Consider the following 21060-nt stretch of genomic DNA (forward strand, 5'->3'; position numbering starts at 1 on the left):
GTTGATATAACCCAATTAACAATGCCTTTTGAGAATATAGTTTTTTATCCTAAAGTATTTCATACTAATTTAATCTCATGGCTAGGATCAAAACACTATATCATTACCACTAACAAGATGAAAAATAGGTTAACTAGTAACTGACACATACCTGTGAAACGTTATGCCAGATAATTTTTAGACGCTCTGTTGGTACAACCATATGCTGAGCAAGCAGTTATAACAAAAATTTCCGTCTGCAGTATAGGTAAAATTGTGAAAATACTGAATATGTGAAATGTGAATGTAAATATTCGTACTATTGATTCGGCCCAATTCAATCAGGCTACTACAATTGTTTTAGATGCCACAATATGGAACGAGTAATTCACTCGGTGTCCATTAGAAGCTGAATTTTAAACGCAGAAGGGCGCCTTCCGTTCCTCCCTGATCCCAAAGTACTGGTAGTTAGTTCAGGATCGCACTTTGGCCAACAGGCTAGCTCGTGAAATTTCTTCATATTGATAAAACCCAAAGAGCTATTTTCTCTTAAAAGATCATCCGAAAGGCACATTTGGCCGCGATTGGCGGATCGTGTTGATTGCCAGTATCTAAAACTAACCAATCAATACATTCACACATTGAAAAAAATAATTTTTTTTTGAATGGCCCATACGCTACTCAAAAAATAATAATAAAATATAAAGGTTTTAACATCTTACATAAAAAAATCCCAAACCTGTTTGGCTTTCTCCACGTTTCAAGATTCTGAGACAAAAAATGTGAAAATCTAGGGGGGGGGTCATTTTTTGACCGATTGTCATACTTTTCCTTTGTTATATATAACAGCCAGGGAAGATTCCATTATAATCACATTATAATTTTTACTTATAAAGAGTTTTTAATTTATATCAGAAAAATAATAATAAAGTTAAATAAAGTAAAATTTCTAGGCATCTTTTTTTGTTTTTAATTACTCTAAATATTTGACCCGCTATTTGGAATTGATAAATTGCGAATTCCTTCAGAAAAAGTTTCGCCATCACTGTCTTAGGCTGTCTTACTCTGCTCACAACACGTGGGAAATAGTTATTTCAGAGGGATAAACTGTTCCTCAAAAATCTACATTTAGAAAATACTGTATAAGAACAACTTTGATTACAGTACAGAGAAAGGAAACTATTACATGATCAAAGCAGAACATAAAAGGAAAAACTGGAGTAAATTTGGTGACATTGATATATTCACAGAATCAATACTTACGAAGATATGTAAAGTATGATTCCATTGTTCGATTAAATAAAATTTGACGTTCTTCCCAATCTAAATCGAAATTATAACTTAAGTTTCCGATTTATTACTGTATTTATTAATTATGTAATACTACAAACTATTACATAATTGCATTATTATATAAACAATTTATCCATTAATTATAGATTATGCTATCGAATTTTTTTTTTTTACCTACTATTGACTGAATTAGTAAAACTAATGAATGGTGGTAATTTGTTGCTGTTTTGCGAATTACCAACAGTTTGGACACGAATGTTTTTGTGTGTGTAAATCTTTGAATTTAGACACAACAGGGTCCAGTTTCTCACATACGTCCTCCCGGGGGTGTTTACTTTATCGAATCCCATAAAACTAATTTTTTATTTTTGAAAAAATCAAAGATCTCGACTATCCATCCATACTGACTTATTCTAAAATGTGTGATTATTTTAGAATAATACAGGTACTATTTGGATCAATGTAAAATCTTTTCATTTTCTTTCGCTCTTTTAATGGGCCTCAGAAATAAATCTTGCCTAGTGTCTCGCAAATCCTAGGATTACCTTTGCTTTTCCATTATTTCTTATGGTAAAAGTCTGTAGACAAGATTTGCTGAATTATACAAGAATACGAGTTTTAATCAAAGTTCGTGATTAAAACTTTTCATTTAGAAACAAAGAAAATGATAGTATAAAGGAGTGAAGACATTGAAAATGTTTAAGTGTAGGAAAAAAATTCAATAGACTACACGTGTATGAAATATAAATACGTTTGTAACAATAAATGGACGTAACAATAAATGGATGGAAGAAAAACAGAAACGAATTTCTTCCAGTCTATTACGTTTTATAATGCGAAAAATAGATCGTTTACAATTGCAATTTATTCAATAATTATCGCAATTTCAATTGCTCGAAATACGGTACTACTAACTGGGTGTAATTATTAATTTTTCATTTAAATAAATAACGAGAGTGAAGAAGCTGTCAGTAATTTACACCTTAACCTTTTCTGATAATCGCCAGACATCACCTAGTAGCATTAATTATTATGTCACGCATTAATTATGGAATCTCACGCATAACTTTTTATCACCATCGAAANTTTAAACAGGAAAAAGTAAGTTTTAGGAAAAATTTGGTAATATGAATGATGTGAAGAAAATACATTAGTGAAAAATCTTATCTGAAGAAAAAAAAACTGTTTTAAGATGCATTTATTACGTTTGTGAAATAATAGAAATATTTGATAAAGTTTTCCATCCACCAAGTGTTTTCTCATTAGACTTTTATGTTAACATTTTCAGACAAACTTTATAGCTTACGATAGAGCTTCAAGATAAAATAAAAATACTGGAGACAATTTAAAATTTTAACAGATGTTTTGTTTTGAATTTGAAAACAATATAATCTGTAATATGTTATCAATTGAATGAAATGAAATAAATATCAAATAGGTTGTGTAAAACTTTATTGCCACTTCTTTTAAAAAGACATGGGACACCAATACACACAACAAGTTATTCATTCAAATTCTTTACTCATACAATACTCAATAGCAATAAGTTGACAAAAATTAATTCCAATTTAAAAAATACTTAGAAAATATTAAATATTTAAAGAAATACCATAAAACTAGGAAGTCTGGATTCTATAATAATCCCGTAAAAATCTATGGAGTATTACTGATGCCATAGAAAAGAGGCACTTTCACTTCACTAATGTATATAATTACAGAAAAAAATCACAATACCACATCGATAAAAAGGCAAACTGTATATTTTGGCACAACTCTGATAATTGCTTCCATACCAGAAGTAGATAATAATCATTTTCTGTCTAAACCCTCAATAGAAACTCCCTTCCCATTTTCTCTTTGGATTGAACTCCTTATTCATAATCTTCATAATCATCATTGGCTGAAAATAAAATATTTTCATTTTAAAACATTATATCTTAGCAGTTGCTTGAAGATAAGCATATTATGGCTTTGTTATTATGTATATTATGGCTTTGCAAATTAAATTATAAACTAAACTGATTTTTTAACTTAAATTTACAGCTTACAATGAAAAATATTAATAATTATAGTTATCAATATATTAATTATTTTGAAAAAGCTACCTTTCTTATTTTTGCCTTTCTTGCCACAGGGTTTCTTTACCAATCTTGTTGGTTCACAAATGGAAGGATCTCCCTGAACTAGATTTAAAACCTTCACTTTTTGTCCAGTGTTAGTGTCACATCGTCCCCAGTCAACTTTTCTGTTATATTGACATACTGTAAAATAAAAATATATGATCAGAAAATTTTCTATTCTAAAGTCAAAACAAAAAATAGTTTTAAAACATATGATTTTTAACTCAACAAATCGTGTAGCAAAGCTTATGACAGATTCTGTTATTTCTCTAATAATAATCATCAGTAAATAAAATTAAAAAACATTCTGTTAGTTTTATTCACATCAATTTCTTTCTAAACACTACAAATTTATCAGGTTTTTTTTCATTTATTACAAGTTAAATATATTCATCTTTTATTTATACTTATCTCATGGAATTTTTTAAAATCTAATTATTTAGTTTTGAATAATTAATTAATTTTTATATTTCAATTTACTAATATTCATTAATTATTAAATTTATTAGGTTATTATCCAGTCAAAGTGAGTGAAAGTTTGTCATCAATGTAATTATTACTATTCATTTATTATTTTTGTTGTTAATGATCTAGTTCAACAATTTCCACCTGGAGGCAGGCATAAATCATTCAAAAATCACCCCTAAACCACCAAGTGATATGCACTTGGACATAAACCCCAGGGATATGCAGTTGGTTATTTAGGGATACATGAAAAAAAATTAATAATTGTGGATATACTATAAGAATATTCAAATTCTGTGTTGAGACCTTTGGTGACAACATGGCACTTGATGCTTAGTTTTAAATAAAATTATAATTATATTTTTATTATATTTATCTGTATCCTTCCTCACAATTTTGATTAAAAAATCTTTTTTTACATGTAATTGTACAATGTTGTATAATTGACTAAGGTGTCACTGTTTGACGAACATGTGAAATGAAACTTAGGAAAATGGGTTGCCAAGGGCATACATGTCAAAAAAGGTTGGGAACTGCTGATCTAGTTAGTTGGCACCATGACTAACATCAATAACACTAAAGATTGGTCTACCAATTTTTGCTAATTAATACTGCTGTACTATGATACAAGAAGTGTAGTAATAAAGAATCTTCATGATATAAATATATATTTGTGCTTTTATGTAATAAATATGCAACATAAGACAATGTTTAACATATCTACTATCTATTTTCTGATCTAGATCAAGAAACAATTTTTAAATAATTAATTATATATTATATTTAAAATATTGCTATAGTGAATTGTAATTTTATATTTTATAGACTGACAGATAAAGCTCATAAACAGAAATGAATAATGATATGAATATTAGCATGGAAAAAAGATGGCAGGCAATTTTGACAAAATTGCTGGTCATCTGGAGTCTTCAGCTATTCAGCTTTCCTCAGCCCAATGATATGGCCTTTCTCAAACTCTGTCAGCTGTGCATAATGTCTTTGATTGCATTATATGCATTCCTGGAAGCTGAAGACTTGCAAATATACTTAAAATTCTGAACACAGTGAGCAAGCCTTTATACAGAATACCAGGATAGCAATTTTAAGGCAGTTTAGTAGCACTGCCTGACATGCAATAGGACCACTGTAATCATTTACATATTTATCTGAGACAAACGTCTTCCACTGTGTTGAGTAACACTGTAACACTGTGTTGAGTAATAACTGTACACAAAAACCTTTATCAGTGTTGTGTTCGTTACAATATGCACTAACGTTTTCGACCTCCACTAAGGTCTACGTTAAGGCATATTGTAACGAACACAACACTTATAAAAGGTTTTTTTGTGGACAGTTATTTATCTGAGGCATACTGTAGCTGTATATCAATTTTGCACTAATTAGACAATTCTATATGGATGTGTAACTTTTTTCAATGCATATTATAAATTACTAGGATAAAATTAGTTTAACAAAATCTGTTGAAGTATATGTGTCTTATTATTAATTTATTTTTTAAATTTTATTAATGATTTAATACTGTATTACAAAAATATTCAGTATTGATTATAAGTTTTTGATTATAAATTATAAATATTGATTATAAATTTGGACATAACAACTATAGGAAAAGACATATTAAATAATTCTGTAAAAATGACTGTGTATAATAAATAAAATTTAATGGACATTTCATAACTACAAAATTGTAAAACTGTAAGGTATGTAATAATTTATATTTTAAAATTTTGGAAAAATTTTGTAATAGTTGATCATTATATTATGATTACAATTTTTGATTGAAATTATAAAATGCAACTTAGTTTTGTTTATTTTTTACAGAAGAATTTAATTTTATATTATTTTCTGGTTATTCAGAATAAGAAGCAAAATATGATAATTCATTATATTTGAAACAAAAGCAGATTTAAAAACAAATAACAACAATACTTTTCCAATGACTGCTGCCTTAAAATGTTAGAATGTGATCTTACATGCTGAAAAAGCCAATGTTTGGAAATTTGAATGTCAGTTATGTTCAATTGAGTTTGGAGTTGTGTCTGAAGATGAGTCAGATGGACTTGAAAAACATTTTATATCAAAAATAAAAATAATCTCTATAACAGAACATCATTTGGAGATGTTATAATGTAACATGAGTTCAAATTTGAAGATGATATACTGATTTTAAAAGTGATCATGAAAAAATTCTTTAAACAAAACTAAAAGTAGTGAAGTTTATTTACAATAAAACATCCTAAATTCAGTTCTTATTTAAACTTAAATAATATTTAGTTACAATAATTATTTGAATCAGTAACATTTTACTTGTGAAAGATTCTATCTTACATTACTCGCCATTTTAAATAAATTGTAAATATGACCATGATTATCATCTATTTAACAAAACAAAAAAAAATGACTATTGTTTAAAATAATCAACATATTTACACTCAACATTAATTTCGTTTTAATTTGTTTTTAACACTAATTGATTAAACTGTTTTTCTCTTTATATGTAAAATGAATTTATTTGCCCTTGCATTAATTACATAGTTCCTTTATGTTTTATTTTAACATTGTGATTATATATTATACACACACAAATGCATTTTATTATGTATTGCAATATAATGTAAATATACTGTATATTTAACTTTAATTGAAAATCAAGGATGTGTTTATTTAAACTGCAAATGCATATTTGCTGATTATTATTTTATTATCTACCACTCTCAGAACATACTTTTAATATTTTAAGACACATTTTAATTAATAATTTAATCTTGTTTAATTGGTAGTTATGAGAATTAGAGAGATAATATTGCCTTGTTAGGAGTTATTCATTTGTTAATAACTGATGAAAGAATGTGACCTATTTATATCATTAAGTGTTTTCATAACTTATATTGAAATATATTACAATTATTGGATGTTTAGTATGAAGATATAAAATATTTAGTTATATTTATTGTATTTATATTATATGTAAATAATTGAGAGATACTATTTATTTTTAAAAACTTTGTATAATTTTATATTAGTTGCAATATATAAATATTTTACATATTTTAGTCATTTAATTTAAAAACATTTACTGTTTTGAATTTGCTATTAATTGTCTTCTTATTGCTGTTGTTTTTCATTATAACATCTCAGTAAAATTCTAAATTCTTAATAAAATTATATTTTATTTAACATAAATTGTTTTTAAAATATATTAATTAAAATATTTTACTTGTTTATGTATTATATTACTTTTCCTTTAATTCAAAATATTAATACATCAAAACACTTGTTTCTTTTGAATAATAATCTGTGAAATCTAATCTGCTAAAAGGATCTCAAATTTTTCTTTTAATTATTATATTAACATTTACTTTTCTATATAACTTATGCCAGGATTTTATTTATTATATAATAAATTACACTAAGATCATTTTTAGAGATCAAATTGTATCAATTTATATTAATACTACTTGATCAAAATGTTTTTTCCCTAGTAAAACTACAATTTTTAACTTCTTATAAATCATATACCGTACAGTTGCAAAACAAATTTAATTAGTTAAATATCTTAATATGATGTTTCCTCTGTCAAAGGCAACTACTAGATTTTAATTCTTTTATTCTTTTTATATTATCTGCTTTAAAACATCATCATTAAGACAACAGTAAACAATATTATTTGAATCAAAGAACTCATAATACAATGAAAGAGACTGAATTATGAAAAATGATACTAGAAGTATGCTAGACTTCTAGTATCAATACACAATCTTCAATTACTTCAATACACAATCATGCTATTAAAGAATACTGCTGCCTGAATAGTTTTATGTGAATGAGCTATAAAAAAAAATTTTATATAATCTATTCCAAAGTAAAGCACCAAAGAATTCATAAGTGCAATAGAAAAGATTTTTTCACAAAAGTATTTGCAAAATGAATTGAATATATCTAATTTAACTTCGAGACTAAATAAAAATAATTATAGACAAATTATATTAGAATGATGAATGTGAAAGCCTGAAGATGGCCTATCCAAATAGGCTGAAAACATTTGGAATAAAGAGAAAAAATCAGCAAATATAATCAGGTGTGTTTAGTAGTATAAGTAACTGATATTGCTGAGAAGAAGATAGATAGACAAACTATAGATAATATTTTTACATTAATGTTATATTTTATAAATATAGTATACTATTTATAAAATATTATGTTTCAGAGCTTTAAAATATGAAATTCTTATGATCATTTCTTCTTATCGTTGTTGTTACTTCAAAATTCTATTCAGAAAATATAATAATTTTGCCATCAGTTTTGAAAATATTTTATTCTGATGTGACTTAATAACAGTGCATATTAATTTAATTATTTCAAATATAGTCAAATATAGCCTAAGAAATGATCAATTCTGAAACTTTAAAATACTGAATTTTATTGTAAGTTTTGCAAAAGAATGATTATATTATCAAGAATATTTACAATTTCTCAAAACTGCTTTCATATTCAGTGTATTTCTAAATCTTGTAGACTGGATAAATGCATTAGCATATGTCTAAGAAAACTGCAAACTGATTAGTCCCCTATCATAGAGAAATTTTAAAGTTTGTATTAATATTAACAAAATTATCTTTGATGTTTGTAATAAGTGATAGATACCAATTATAGAAAGTATTCAAATACAGTATATACAGTTTTACATAAAAATTTTAATATTGAAAATAAATTAGCTTTTGAATGTAACCAGAATGAGAATGAATATATACAATCATATGAATTATATTTTTATGATTATGAATTATGAGCTATTATAAGTCATCTCTCATGTTTCATACTTCAAGGCATCAAATTTCTTAATCTGTATACTTTGAAATCTATCCAACAGATTCTGAACAAATATTCTACTAATGAAACCAAATTCGTTTTGTAATAAAAAGATTCTTGTCATAAAATTTTGAAATAAAAAATTTCTTAATACTTTAACAAAAAGCAAGAGTAAAAACTGCAAGTTATATTTGTAAAAAGGTCATTAATTTTTACTTTCCAAATGCCAGGATATATATTTTATACTAATTACTAGAATTCTTTTTAAAAACTTAAAATATTTAATTTTAATATTTGAAATAATAAATTATATTATAACTAACTAATGCTACAGAGAGCATATTGCATTTTGTAAATCTTTTCAGCAGTAATACAATCTTAAACAAAAAAAAAAATTGCCTACAACATTGATTTATATGTTTTCACCAATTCTTTTATGTGTTATTTCAATTTCTTAAATATTCTTAACTACAGTAGAAATTTGTTAATTTAGCACACAATAATCTGGAATATCTAATAATTTGACATTCTCTGAAAAATTATTGAAAACTTACAAATACATTTCTCATATTTAGAGCATGCATAGTTTTTGTGAATCATATGTATTCAATACATGCCTGGAAAATAAATATAATATATGCAATTTTAATTTCAACTTTTTTGAAGAAAAGCTTTTTAAACTCAATTGTTTACTTCTATTTATTAGTTTTTATTCAAAATTTGTCTAAGTTTTTTAATTTGTTTTAAATCTTACCAACTCATAATTTTACCCACCTATAGATAGTAGAAGTTTAAATTATTTTTTTAGAAAATTATAATTAAAAAAAATTTATTTTATTTTGTTACTTATCTACAATTTTATTTTATAAAGCACTTTTTTTAAACAAATTTTTATAATATATCCAGTTAACTGCCCAATTTTTAATTTCAATTTGTATTCAAAAATCAGCTAATGAAAATAGAAAAAAACTTTTTATAAATATCTGTAAACACATATGTGTGATGTAATTTATAACTATTATTTGGTTTGATAAGATTTGTATAAAAAATACAGACTGAAGAGCCAAATTAAGACCCAAAATGAATATTCACATCCAATAATAAAGTCTGTATCAATAAGAATTCCTTGTGCGATGTAAGTTACTGAAAAAAAAGCCAAAAATTTTAGGCTTAAAAAAATCCACAGAAACTAGCAATGGAAATGATCAATTAAATAATATATGCATATAAATATTTTGAATATTAATTTTATACAATAACATGTTCATTGATTGAAAAACGTACAAAAATATTAATCTTAGCACAGTATAGTCAAGCATTTTATCATCTTCAGACTGATTAAAGAGTGTGCATATACAAATCAGAAGTATACAGCCACATCCACTGATACAAAATGTACAACAATATTTGCAATGTTTAAATTGCATATAATTTATCAAATTTTGCAAAAGTACAAAAATGTCCAGTAATATGGCATTTTTGATAATCTTGCACAGCTCTGGTTCTACATATTAATAAACTTCTACTTATTTAACAAATTTTTCAAAAACAAAACAATAGACATTTTAAATAACATAATGTCAAAATTACTTATTAAACTCAGTAATACTGATTATTATTAGATTTTTGTAGTAACTGGATGCTTCAGATTTTTATAACATCATTTACTAAACTATATTTTAAGACCAAACTAAAAATACTTTAATAGGTTTGTTTGCAAAAAAGCATTTTCACAAGATCTACAAATTTTAAATTTCTTATGAATTAATAAACATTTTATAGAGTTACCCATAATCTTTTTTATAATATTTCATTTTAAAATAATGCTATTATCAAACATATTAAAGCATTTTTTTAGGTTTGTTCATAAAAATGAAATAGTTCTGTAGCATATTTCAGAATGTATAAAATTCAAACTAAAAATGCAAAAGATAATACATAAATAATCTATTTTTTAAAAATATATATGTTAAAACATATACAATTTAAATATTTATATAATTTATAAAAATCAAAATGACTGGTTTTTGTATTAAAAATAATTAAATAGTACTAAGCAAATTTAAACAGATCAAGCCAACTTTAGTTATTTGTAAGCAATTGTTGAAACAAAATTTTTTAATTTACAAACTGTCATTATAACAGTTTAAAAATCAAATAATTTCTAATAAACCACTTTTGAGTTTCTGCTTAGCAGTTTTGATTATCATTAACCTTAGCTATGTTTATTAGTGTTTCTTTCTACATCATTCTTTTAAATAAAAATCTCATTTAAAATATAAAAAAATTAGAAAAAAATTTAAGGAATAGATCCAGAAATAGATTATCTATTTCTTTTATAGCAGTTCATAATTTTGTTATAATTAATAATGAGATTTTTTTCAGTTTGACTTTATATAGCAAAGCCAGAAACATCTCAAAGCAATGAACATATCATATATCTTGGCAGATAAGGTGACCATCAGATAAGACAAGGTATAAATTTTTGTCGAAGTTCTATAGTTTTAGCATATATCTGTCCTATAAGACAACCCTCAAACTATCAACAGCCTATGAATTTAGTTTAGATCAGCGATCATCATTTGAATAATAATACTGTATAGCATATATTGAATTACTGTATGTCCTATTTATAATTTTTTGAATGAACAAATTTTATTTTCTTGCATCTGGCAGCACTGGCTTCAAATTGTTGCAAACATTGGCACTGATTTGGCATTCGGGTAATGACCTTGACTATTCACAAAAACGTCATATGCGCTATTCTATTTTGTGCACATATCTTACTCTCTTCTAGTAAAGAATTACGGTTTGTCTGTCTTTTTATAATAATTTTAATTTATATAAATTTCAATCTAATTTTTTTTGTTTCTGTCCTATAAGATGACCCTGGATTTTGGGGGCCTTTTTTTATGATTCAACTATTGTCTTATCTGCCAAGATATACGGTAAATACAAGTTATGTAATTTGAAGATCATAAAATTTTTAATTTCTATAATTTTTTTTAGATTATCCTAGTATGTGAAACCAAACATCTGATTACCTCTATTTAAAATTTAATATCTTTTATTGTTCTAATCAAATTCTTTATTATTTTCTTGTATTATTGAAAAGTATATTTGTAATATACTGTATATATAACTGCAGCAGTTATACTGTATATATAACTGCAGCAGTTATACAGTATATATAACTGTAATGAATTGTCATAATATGACAATATTATGACAATTCATTACATATATTAATAGTAATAAAATGATATCATTTTATTACTATTAATTAGGTTCATTTGTAAAATAGATGCATTTTGTTTTCTGTATTGAAACATGTAGATTGAACATATAACTTATTAATACAGTAACTTATAGTTAATATATTTGAGTATATAAAATATAATTATATATATAAATATATATTAACTATATATATTTCATTAATAATTTGCAAGTTCTTATTTTATGACAGTTACGGCTTTATATCTATTTCAAATCTTATTATGTGGTTTTTTTATTCAATAATAAAAAGCATCATTTACACTTGTAATTATGATCTATTTTACTATCTGTGAATTGAAACAAAATTAGACTTCAAATTTACATAATAAAACAGTTAATGTAAGATAGGAAAGAAGCAAAATATCTAATGTCTAAATTCTAAAAACTCAAGTTTCATTCCATTTTGATTCTCAGAAATTTTCTTTTATGAATGGTCTGATCTGAATGTATTGGGCATCCTTCTTTACTGCCCATTCATCTTACAGGTCTGGCAAATTCTGCAAAAGGCTCTCTTGGTAACCACATTACAGAAAGACTTTAAAAAAATAATACAATATTATATATAAAAGAAAATTTAATTTACATTATTAATCCTCAAATTTTTGTGATAAAATGAAGTTAACAATCTTCACAGAATATCTGAGGAGAGGTTAGGCTTCAATATTTTAATGATATTCTTTCAATTATTCATTTACCTATCAATTTTTTGAATAATTAATTTTATAAATTTATTAATAGTTTTTTTTTCATTTTATACCAATAAAATTCAAATATAGTCAAATGAATATAAATGCCAAAGTGATGTGAATAAATCACTTCAACAAAATAAAATTTTTAAATCATCAAACATGTGGAATTAAATAAAACTGATTAACTAAAATTTTATTCCTCAAATAAAATGGAAGAAGAAACATTTTTGTTCTGGATTCCTACAATTAGTTTTTTCCTTCATCTTTTGACACTAAGAGAATCTATTTTTTATATAATTGCAAATAGAAACTAGGTTTCAAGTGCTACAGAAATTTTCATTTTTTTTTCCTTATAGAGATTATAGCTTATCTTTTTTCTCCCCTCCAAAAGGAATGTGTAGGAACTGCTTGGGAGTTTAAAAGATCAGATTACATATAAGAAAATTTTTAATGCTAAGATCAAAGTAAATATACATAATTTTTTTGTAGACCTTTTTAACTTCCAATTCCGAATATACTAATCCTGCTAATTCAATCCCATACAATAATTAGTTCAGATTAGTAAAAGTTATTATGCGAGACAGTTCTGATGTTACGAAAAAATATATAAAAAAATTCATAAACACAATTGGAAAAATTTGTGCATAATACCTAAATAGTAATATGATGTTTGGATTTTATTGTTATTTTGTTAGTGAAGAAATCGTTCAGTCAGAATGTATAATTTTTTATGCATTGGTCATTGAATTATTCATTTAGAAATAAAATTGAATAAAATACATATTATGCAAGATGAAATTAAAACTTATTTGTAAATATAATGCTACTGGAGGAAGTAATCAAGGAAAAAAAAAAAAGCAAAAGGTTATAAAATATTACTGAAAAATAATGTTATTAGTAAAAACTGTTACATTACTTACTTTTTTTACATTTTTTGGTAATTTTCCTGGTGTCGTCGCAGGAAGGATCGCTCTTAGGTTTCAGTTTATCGATGCGGACGCGTTCGTTAGTGATGGCATCGCACTCTTTCCATTCTCCCTTTTCATATTTACAAGCTGAAACAAAATTTTCATCACAATTAATATTGATTCGTTCCCCTTTTGTTTCGCCGCAAGCAGTACAATTACTCTTTCCCGTTTGATAATGCGTCAACGTCAATCTTTACAGGCAACCTTATGCTCGTTTGTTTCAGTCAGATTTACTTCCAAAAAAAAAAAAAAATAATAATAATAATAATAAACCTAGCACGATTTAAAAACTGATCCATAGTTAACCTAGGTTTCACAAAAAACACGTTAATAATAGCGATAAATTCACAATTGCATACTGCTAAAATGCAAATTATATCATTGTAAAACAACCTTGTTTTTTTGTAACGAATAGAAAATAAATAATCCTTAATTCTGATCAGCAGTTTAAATATTAAGCGTTTTTATAATTAAAAGAATGAATGTACGAGTTGTTCAAGAATTAAGAATTATCAATAATCAAATGAAAATCCTGGTTGCTGCTCAAATATGCCCGCAATGGACGAAATTGCAGCTTTCCACGCAGCCATACTTTGTCTCACGTTAACAAATTAATCAGCAATAAAAAAAATAAAAAATAACGATTCGATGCATAAAACGGAGAGTCGGATGCGAACTGAAGTGGGATAAAGAGCAGTAAATGAGAATAGAAAAAAGCTTTTACCTTTCTTGCATTTTCTGGTCAAGGTTCTGGAAGGCTCACAGCTGGAATCTCCTCTCTTTATCGTCAGAGTGCGTTGTTCTGTATTGGTGACAGGGTCACACGGTTCCCACGGTCCTTTTTTATAACGGCAGTCGCCACCTGCAACGAGGTTGTGTTAGAGGATCCGGAGAAGAGTGCAGAAAGCGGATAATCTTACCTTTGATCCGCGAGTTTTTGATGCCTCGGACGGTTCGGTAGATGATGTCCCGGTGTTCTTCTTCAGTCTGGCGACAGGCGACCAAGCCAATAAGCAGGAAGACGCAGACCAAAACGCAGCTCTTCATCTCGCTATGAGAGAGAAAAACAGCGATGAGAGGAGGCGGAAGGCCTCTCGTTGACCTTGGACCTCTCTTCCTCGTTAACGGCACATTACTGCCAATTGAACGACCTTAGCGACGCCAATTCCCGGCTAATAACCCCCAAAAGAGGATTGTCGGCCAGGGCTCTCTCCCGTCCCACTTCCATCGCCTCCTCACCTAAGAGGTATTGGAGTTGTCCCGACCTTGTAGACTCGCCGTTTCCGGACAGTTCCGCAACTAGTACCGGATAGATGAGTATGATTCCGTTAGTTCTACCATGTACCCTTCTGGCAGTTTTCCAAATTCCCTTCCTTTTAATCCGACGTTTCCCAATATTTTATTTTATTTCCCTTTTTTGTGTACTATTAAGCCACGACACTACTCAAGGGTAAAGTTTGCCATATATTACATGGAAAACATTTATCTCTCTCAGCGTAATTCATTTTTCCAGTAAAGTTTGTTTGTCTAGTTATGGCAACGCAACGCCTTCCGGGAGGTCTTTTTAAGGGAAACTGGCCCCTATTTAAGCGTTACAGACATGGAAAAAACCCGGAAAACTCCACGTGGTCAGCCCGTCCGAACGATGATGGCAACTAAATCAGAGCTGTAATATTCGTGTAAAATCGTGCAAAATTATGCATTAAATTCGCCTGTCTGTATATTCCTAATCAATTAACTAATGCCATTTCTGCCGATTAAATATTATCCACATTTCAAATACAGAAATAAGCAATAACGTCGTTTTCTTAATTTGCTACAAAAATCTTCACTAATGAAACTTGATAAGGTATCCATAGCGATAAGCGACACAATTTATTAAATATCTTGATATGATCGCGAGCAAAAGTGAAAGGAAAATGAATTAATAGAATTTTTTAAATGAATTTAAAGGGTTTTTTTCCTATATGCACTACAGTTCTCTTCATATACTTCATATACTTCATATAAAATTAGCAAATCGTTCAATTTAGCCAAATAATTGAAATATAGTGAAATGTTCTCGAAAATAATATTATTTTTAGAATTTCAGAGTCAATATAAATTCCTTTGTTTAATGTATTTTTGCCGAGACCAATATTTACATGAAAACGTATCTGTATTTTTAATGAAAATAAATTCTCCTGTCATATTACATTTGATTTATTTTCGTCTCTTAATAGTTACAGAGTGAGAATAATACGAAAATAAATAAATAAAAATGTAAAAATTCCAATAATGATTACTTTTGTCGATTTATAGGCCTAATTATAGTAATATTGATTTTTAGACTGCATGCACTTCATGATAATTTATTCTGACTTTCAAAGAGCAATAAAGAATAGTACATAATACATTTTTAAAGTATTTCACACAGAAATATACTGTCTATATAAGAATTTTAATTGCTTACTTAATCTAATCTTTAAAATTTATTACAGTATATACTTATAAATTAACTGTGTATTGATAACAAAACAAAAACGTTCTAACGAGGCAATCCCAAAGCTTCATGTGTCTTTAGATTATACGAAGGCATTCGAAAAATCCTTTCACAACGATTTCTGAATTCCACAATTCGAAAAACAGATCAATAAAATTCTCAGAGAAACTATAGGCCCAAATATATATATATATATTGTATTAATATCTTTTGTTTTTTTGCAATTTCACTTGCATACAAAATTCTCTATTTTTGATTCAATTTATTTAAAATTATTGAAATATCAAACTAAAAGAATAATTTAATCGTATTATAATAATAAATAATGTTCGGATCCGATCGATCAATAAAAAAATAAATTTCGAAATTTAGGATAGAATAAAAGTATCGATTATCATTTTTGTCATTGGTTAAATCAATCGGAATATTTTATCGTTGACACCGGCAATGCATTTATGCATTGCCAATTTATGCCAATATAAAAACGGAACGAATGCAAAACTCGATCTGTATGCATTTATATATTAAAATATCGATAGCATCTTTCTGGTAGTCGCAATAGTGAAAATGCAGCTTTACACTTTCGGTCGTGGTAGTGTTGCAGTAAACAGTAGTCATGGCAACGTCAGGACAAAGTTCGCCTTTATTTCCCTGTATGAAACGGATAAAACGATAATGGAAAATAGAAAACGTAGAAACTCGCAACGATAGAAACCCATTCGTATTGAAGTAAATGGAAAAAAATTTTAAGGAATTTCCATTGGTCAACTAAATTTCTTAAAAGAGCTTTCGTACACTGTTCTATTTTTATACGCTAAATAAATTTGTTGTGTCACGGAATACGCGTGCCATTCGGTTTCGATACAATTATCCTTCTTCCCATCGCAAAATAATGTATATTTAATATCTTTATTTATCTGTTTTTACGTTATATATTCGAGTGTATTATTATTTTTTTTACTTTGTAATCGAAATGTAATTAAATTCCGTTATTTTGCATGTACAAAAATTTCTAAAGTTAATTATACGGTTCGTTATCATTCGACGCGATCATCCATCGGTTTAAACGAGACGATGAAGAGTAGAACGAACTTTTCACGGACGAAATCGCGACAAACAACAGAAATTCTTCCGGCTATGTTACTATAGCAACAGAACTTGTTTTCCTCGACGTTTAGAACAGACAAATCGGGTCTTATCTAACCAACGTAAACATTCTAAGCGACGTTCTTCGTAGCTCTTCTTTGTTCTCAGTTTTGAAATATTTCTTCGACAGTAACGAATAACTCAATGCCCGTTAAGCTAAAATAGGGAAAACAAAATTTTCAGAATAGAGAATGATTGTCGATAGAAATCAAAATAATTTCTAACTCCGCAGGCAGACACGACTCTAATTAACGAGGTCGACATTATTATTCCCGCTTTTCATCGCTAATTATAGAACGGAGAAATCTTCAAATTATAACAACGTTTAGCCTACTAATTGCAGACAGATGCCATTTCTTCTAATTACCTAATTACTACGGTTTCTCTCGTTCCGTAACGTTGCTAAAGTACGAATCGGGCGATTTGCGAGACCTTTAATGTATGTCGAAATAGATTAAAATGTCACACGCTCCGTATCTCAGACGTATTTGAAGCTTACGAGGCAAAATTCCTTACCTTAGCATTTCTTCTCCAACTTTTTTCTCTTCAATGGGTGAATCTATATATATATGAACTATCTATGCGGAAAGAATTTTTTCCCGGAGATTTAATTATTACCATTAATTAAGGAAAATTGATCATTTCTATGCTGCAACACACGACTGGATACGTGACGGAGCGCTTCAAATAACCAATCGATCGATGGAAATTCGTTCTTTCGTAACTTCTTAGGATGAGATTTAGGCGTCGTTCCGCTGTGTATACACCGGAAACACAAGCATAAAGATTTCTACAAATCTGTGAGATGAATCGAACAGTTCTCGTCTTCTTATTCCTTCAGACTGCTTCTCTATTATCGTTCTGTATGTAGCTCCTTCCGGAGTCATTGGATTCAATTCTCGCGTTAAAGCAAATAGGAAAGATGGATGAGTCTGAGTTAAGGATTAAAAATATCCACTTTTACCACGAAAAACAGAGCGATGATGGAAATTGATGGTTTTTTTTTTTTTTTTCTTAAACAGCGATAAGCGGCAACTGCGCGTGAGTACGCGAGTACACGCGACGGTTGCCGCGCCGATGACGATGACGTGTTTCCTGTATATATAGAGGCGATTCTCTAGATAACAAAGGATTTTTCGATCTCGCACCGGAAAAGGATAATTTTTGTGCGAACGGAAGGTCTCCCTGGCCGAATTTCTTGATGCATAAATCGCGTTTTCTGACAACAGTTAGTTTCTTTCTCGGAATTGTCAAATGGAAAAGAACCGTTACTTCTAGCAACGCGACTCTTCGATTCGACTGGAAGAAGAAAAATCATCAGGCGCGTCTTTCTTTGTCATAGAATAGCCCGGTTAATCGAATTCTCGAAGGGGACGGACGAAGAAATTGGGTCTGGCGCATTCGAGCGATCGATCGATGCCGTCCCCTCTCTCCGACGACATTTTTACGACTCGGACAAGAATTTTACGAGCGCGGGGCGACTCGCGCCCTTTTTCGGCCCCGGTGGATCGATACCCGCACCCGCGGACCGAGAGCGACGGCCACTTACCTCCCGCGCTAGACAAAGGGACTGCTACAAACCGGCCCGATCTGGATCTGCCTCGGTCTGGCATTCGCCCTACTCTCGACCCCGGCCCGGGAAATTCCCCTCTCGGATTCGATTTTCTCGCTTCTCACAGAAGATCCATTATCCCTGGGCCTGGGACTAAACACCTCCCCCTTTCTCCCGCCGCAGCCTCTACGGCGCTCCGTCTTCGGTCCTCCAAGGAAATTTCCCCTCCGGTAGGGAAAATCCCTCCCTTGGCCGGATGGCCGTTTCCAAATCCCGACGGAAGAAAAACGAAATACGAAGATTATAATCGTAATTTCGAATTTTTGAAATAAGATTTATGTCGGAACATTTTTGGTTAATTTCTTGTAATGTGTTTGGTTAATGTGTCTGCCATTAAATCGGGCGACGATGCGTTAATGTTTGTGCGATTCACGCATTCGGACGAGAACGAAGTGATTTCGATCCGACAGATGTCAACGAACGATCGTCTTCCAAAATGACGTCGACTTTCCGGGAAGGGAAATTTTCGTGCGAGAGAAAGTGGCATCGATCATTCTTTATTCGGAAAAAGACGAACAATTTTCGCTTTATCCGAATTACGCTTTTTAGTAAGAAAACAAATACTGTATATAAAATTGGGAAAATTTTATTTCTTAATCATCTGCTTGTGCCTCATCGGAACTCAATTCGGAAAGTGAATCGTCAGTCGGATTACAACTGTAGCAACGCTCCTGTTAAAGAAAAGAAAAAAACTTGTTGAAACGCGTCACTTGTAATCCGCATCCTCTTCGTAATCACTAGATTTAGTCTAATGGTTAAGCTACATTAAAGAACAAAGATTTTTAAAATGCACGTAATTAAATTTGCTTAGTCGATCGAAGTTTCTCTAACAAGACAGTAGAAAAATACAATGTTTACTCCAAAGTCTTTCCAGCAATTGTTGCAGTAGCACAATCCACACGGGTCGGGACAGATGTAATGTTGGGGAGTCTCCCGTTCCTGGCAGATAATACAGCTCATCAATCCAATTTTCAGATATTTCAGCCAACCGAACGTTTTTGGATAGTCTTGAACTAAGATCTGTGTAACGCTTCTGTCCAACTGCCAGAAAAAAAAAATTAAATTAACCATTTGTGTTATTCGAAATATTATTTCATTTTCAATTAAATTTACCATAAATCCTTCGTCTCTGATCATCTTTCTTAGTCTATGTCGCATCCAACGAAGATAGTTTTTCCTTTTTTTCAACTGTTCATTATACACATAGATGATCCTTTTTTTCTGTCGCTACAGAATAGAAAATTTTAAACAAGGAGGGAAAAAATAATAATCAAAATTGGATCCGTATCTCACCTTTGGATAAAAAATGCTGCAGACGTAACTTCTAAGTCTCAATCCGTAAGCTTGAGTGCAGATCAGGATCCAAACAATGCCGTAAATAATCCATATTGTGGTGATACGTTGGGAATTTACAGCCCGAGGATAGGGGAGGCAATCTGTCGAAGTGAATGATAAATATTTCGAAAAAATACTTTTAAAAATGTTCACTTACCCATAGTTGTGGTAATCTTATCTAGACTATGTTTCACTTTAAAGCTATTCACTATGGAACGAACAATTTTGGCCACAAATCCTTCTCCCTCAATGTCCAACTGAATATGATGAATACCTAGGAAAAAAAATCAAAGAATTTGAGAAATGATTCTCATTATTCCCATTCTTCAAAAAACAAAGTTTTTTTTTACCTTTTTGTCTATATTGGACCTGGGAAGAACGTCTCAGAACCATCAGTAATTCGTAAAAAACGCGATCGAAACCGACGAGAACTGCAACAAATATCATCTGAAAGAACAGGAGCACCGTCCCAGTCATCTATCAAACAAAAATTTTAATCATTTTACTGGAATTGAAATGTATTTCCCTGCCAACGGGTTATTTATTTTGCGTTTTTACTATGAGAGAAATATATCTCAACTTTTATTAAATAATGAACTTAGAAAAAGTGTTAAATAAACCAACTGCATATCTGGATTCTTGAAAATGGTGGCAAATTAATACAAAATATGGACCAAATTGGGTCATCGAACCCTATTTCGAGTTACTTGATATCGATAATTCGAGTTGTGACAATGTATAAAATCTCATATTTCCTAATTTATTTCAAGAAAATAATTACTTACAATGCGAAGGGTATTAATTTCTGTAGGTTATTGATTGTTATAATTTTATATTGTATTCTGTATTCAAAATATATTTT

The 21060-nt window shown here is 29.1% G+C and overlaps 1 protein-coding gene across 5 annotated transcripts; it reads right to left on the reverse strand.

Annotated features, from left to right (window-relative positions):
• Positions 1-2707: 2707 nt before the first annotated feature.
• LOC111625886 (E3 ubiquitin-protein ligase DCST1-like) lies at positions 2708-20674 on the reverse strand. 5 transcript variants are annotated; one of them, XM_023369136.1, is made up of 7 exons: positions 20549-20674; positions 20356-20472; positions 20157-20299; positions 19977-20090; positions 19722-19904; positions 18833-19534; positions 14541-14674 (listed from the first exon to the last, which is right to left on the reverse strand). In XM_023369136.1, the coding sequence occupies exons 1-6, from the start codon at positions 20643-20645 to the stop codon at positions 19457-19459; spliced, it is 732 nt and encodes a 243-aa protein (XP_023224904.1). In that variant the 5' UTR covers positions 20646-20674; the 3' UTR covers positions 14541-14674; positions 18833-19456. The 5 variants fall into 5 exon arrangements, with proteins under 5 accessions (XP_023224908.1, XP_023224906.1, XP_023224907.1 ...); XM_023369140.1 differs by lacking the exons at positions 19722-19904; positions 19977-20090; positions 20157-20299; positions 20356-20472; positions 20549-20674 and adding exons at positions 2708-3172; positions 3378-3533; positions 13576-13710; positions 14348-14485 and having other exon boundaries at positions 14544-14674; positions 18801-18958; XM_023369138.1 differs by lacking the exons at positions 19722-19904; positions 19977-20090; positions 20157-20299; positions 20356-20472; positions 20549-20674 and adding exons at positions 2708-3172; positions 3378-3533; positions 13576-13710; positions 14348-14485 and having other exon boundaries at positions 14544-14674; positions 18833-18855.
• Positions 20675-21060: the final 386 nt, after the last annotated feature.

Source organism: Centruroides sculpturatus, unplaced genomic scaffold (assembly GCF_000671375.1).
Source record: "Centruroides sculpturatus isolate CEXI.00-Female unplaced genomic scaffold, Cexi_2.0 scaffold333, whole genome shotgun sequence".
Classification (NCBI taxonomy): domain Eukaryota; kingdom Metazoa; phylum Arthropoda; class Arachnida; order Scorpiones; family Buthidae; genus Centruroides; species Centruroides sculpturatus.

What these genes read in the sequence shown, in the direction of transcription:
- LOC111625886 (XM_023369136.1), bottom strand. Translation starts at nt 20,645, where the DNA reads ATGATATTTGTTGCAGTTCTCGTCGGTTTCGATCGCGTTTTTTACGAA. An exon ending in GGTCCAATATAGACAAAAAG is followed by an intron (nt 20,473 to 20,548) that starts GTAAAAAAAAAC and finishes TTTTTTTCCTAG; the next exon opens with GTATTCATCATATTCAGTTG. An exon ending in GCAGCATTTTTTATCCAAAG is followed by an intron (nt 20,091 to 20,156) that starts GTGAGATACGGA and finishes TCTATTCTGTAG; the next exon opens with CGACAGAAAAAAAGGATCAT.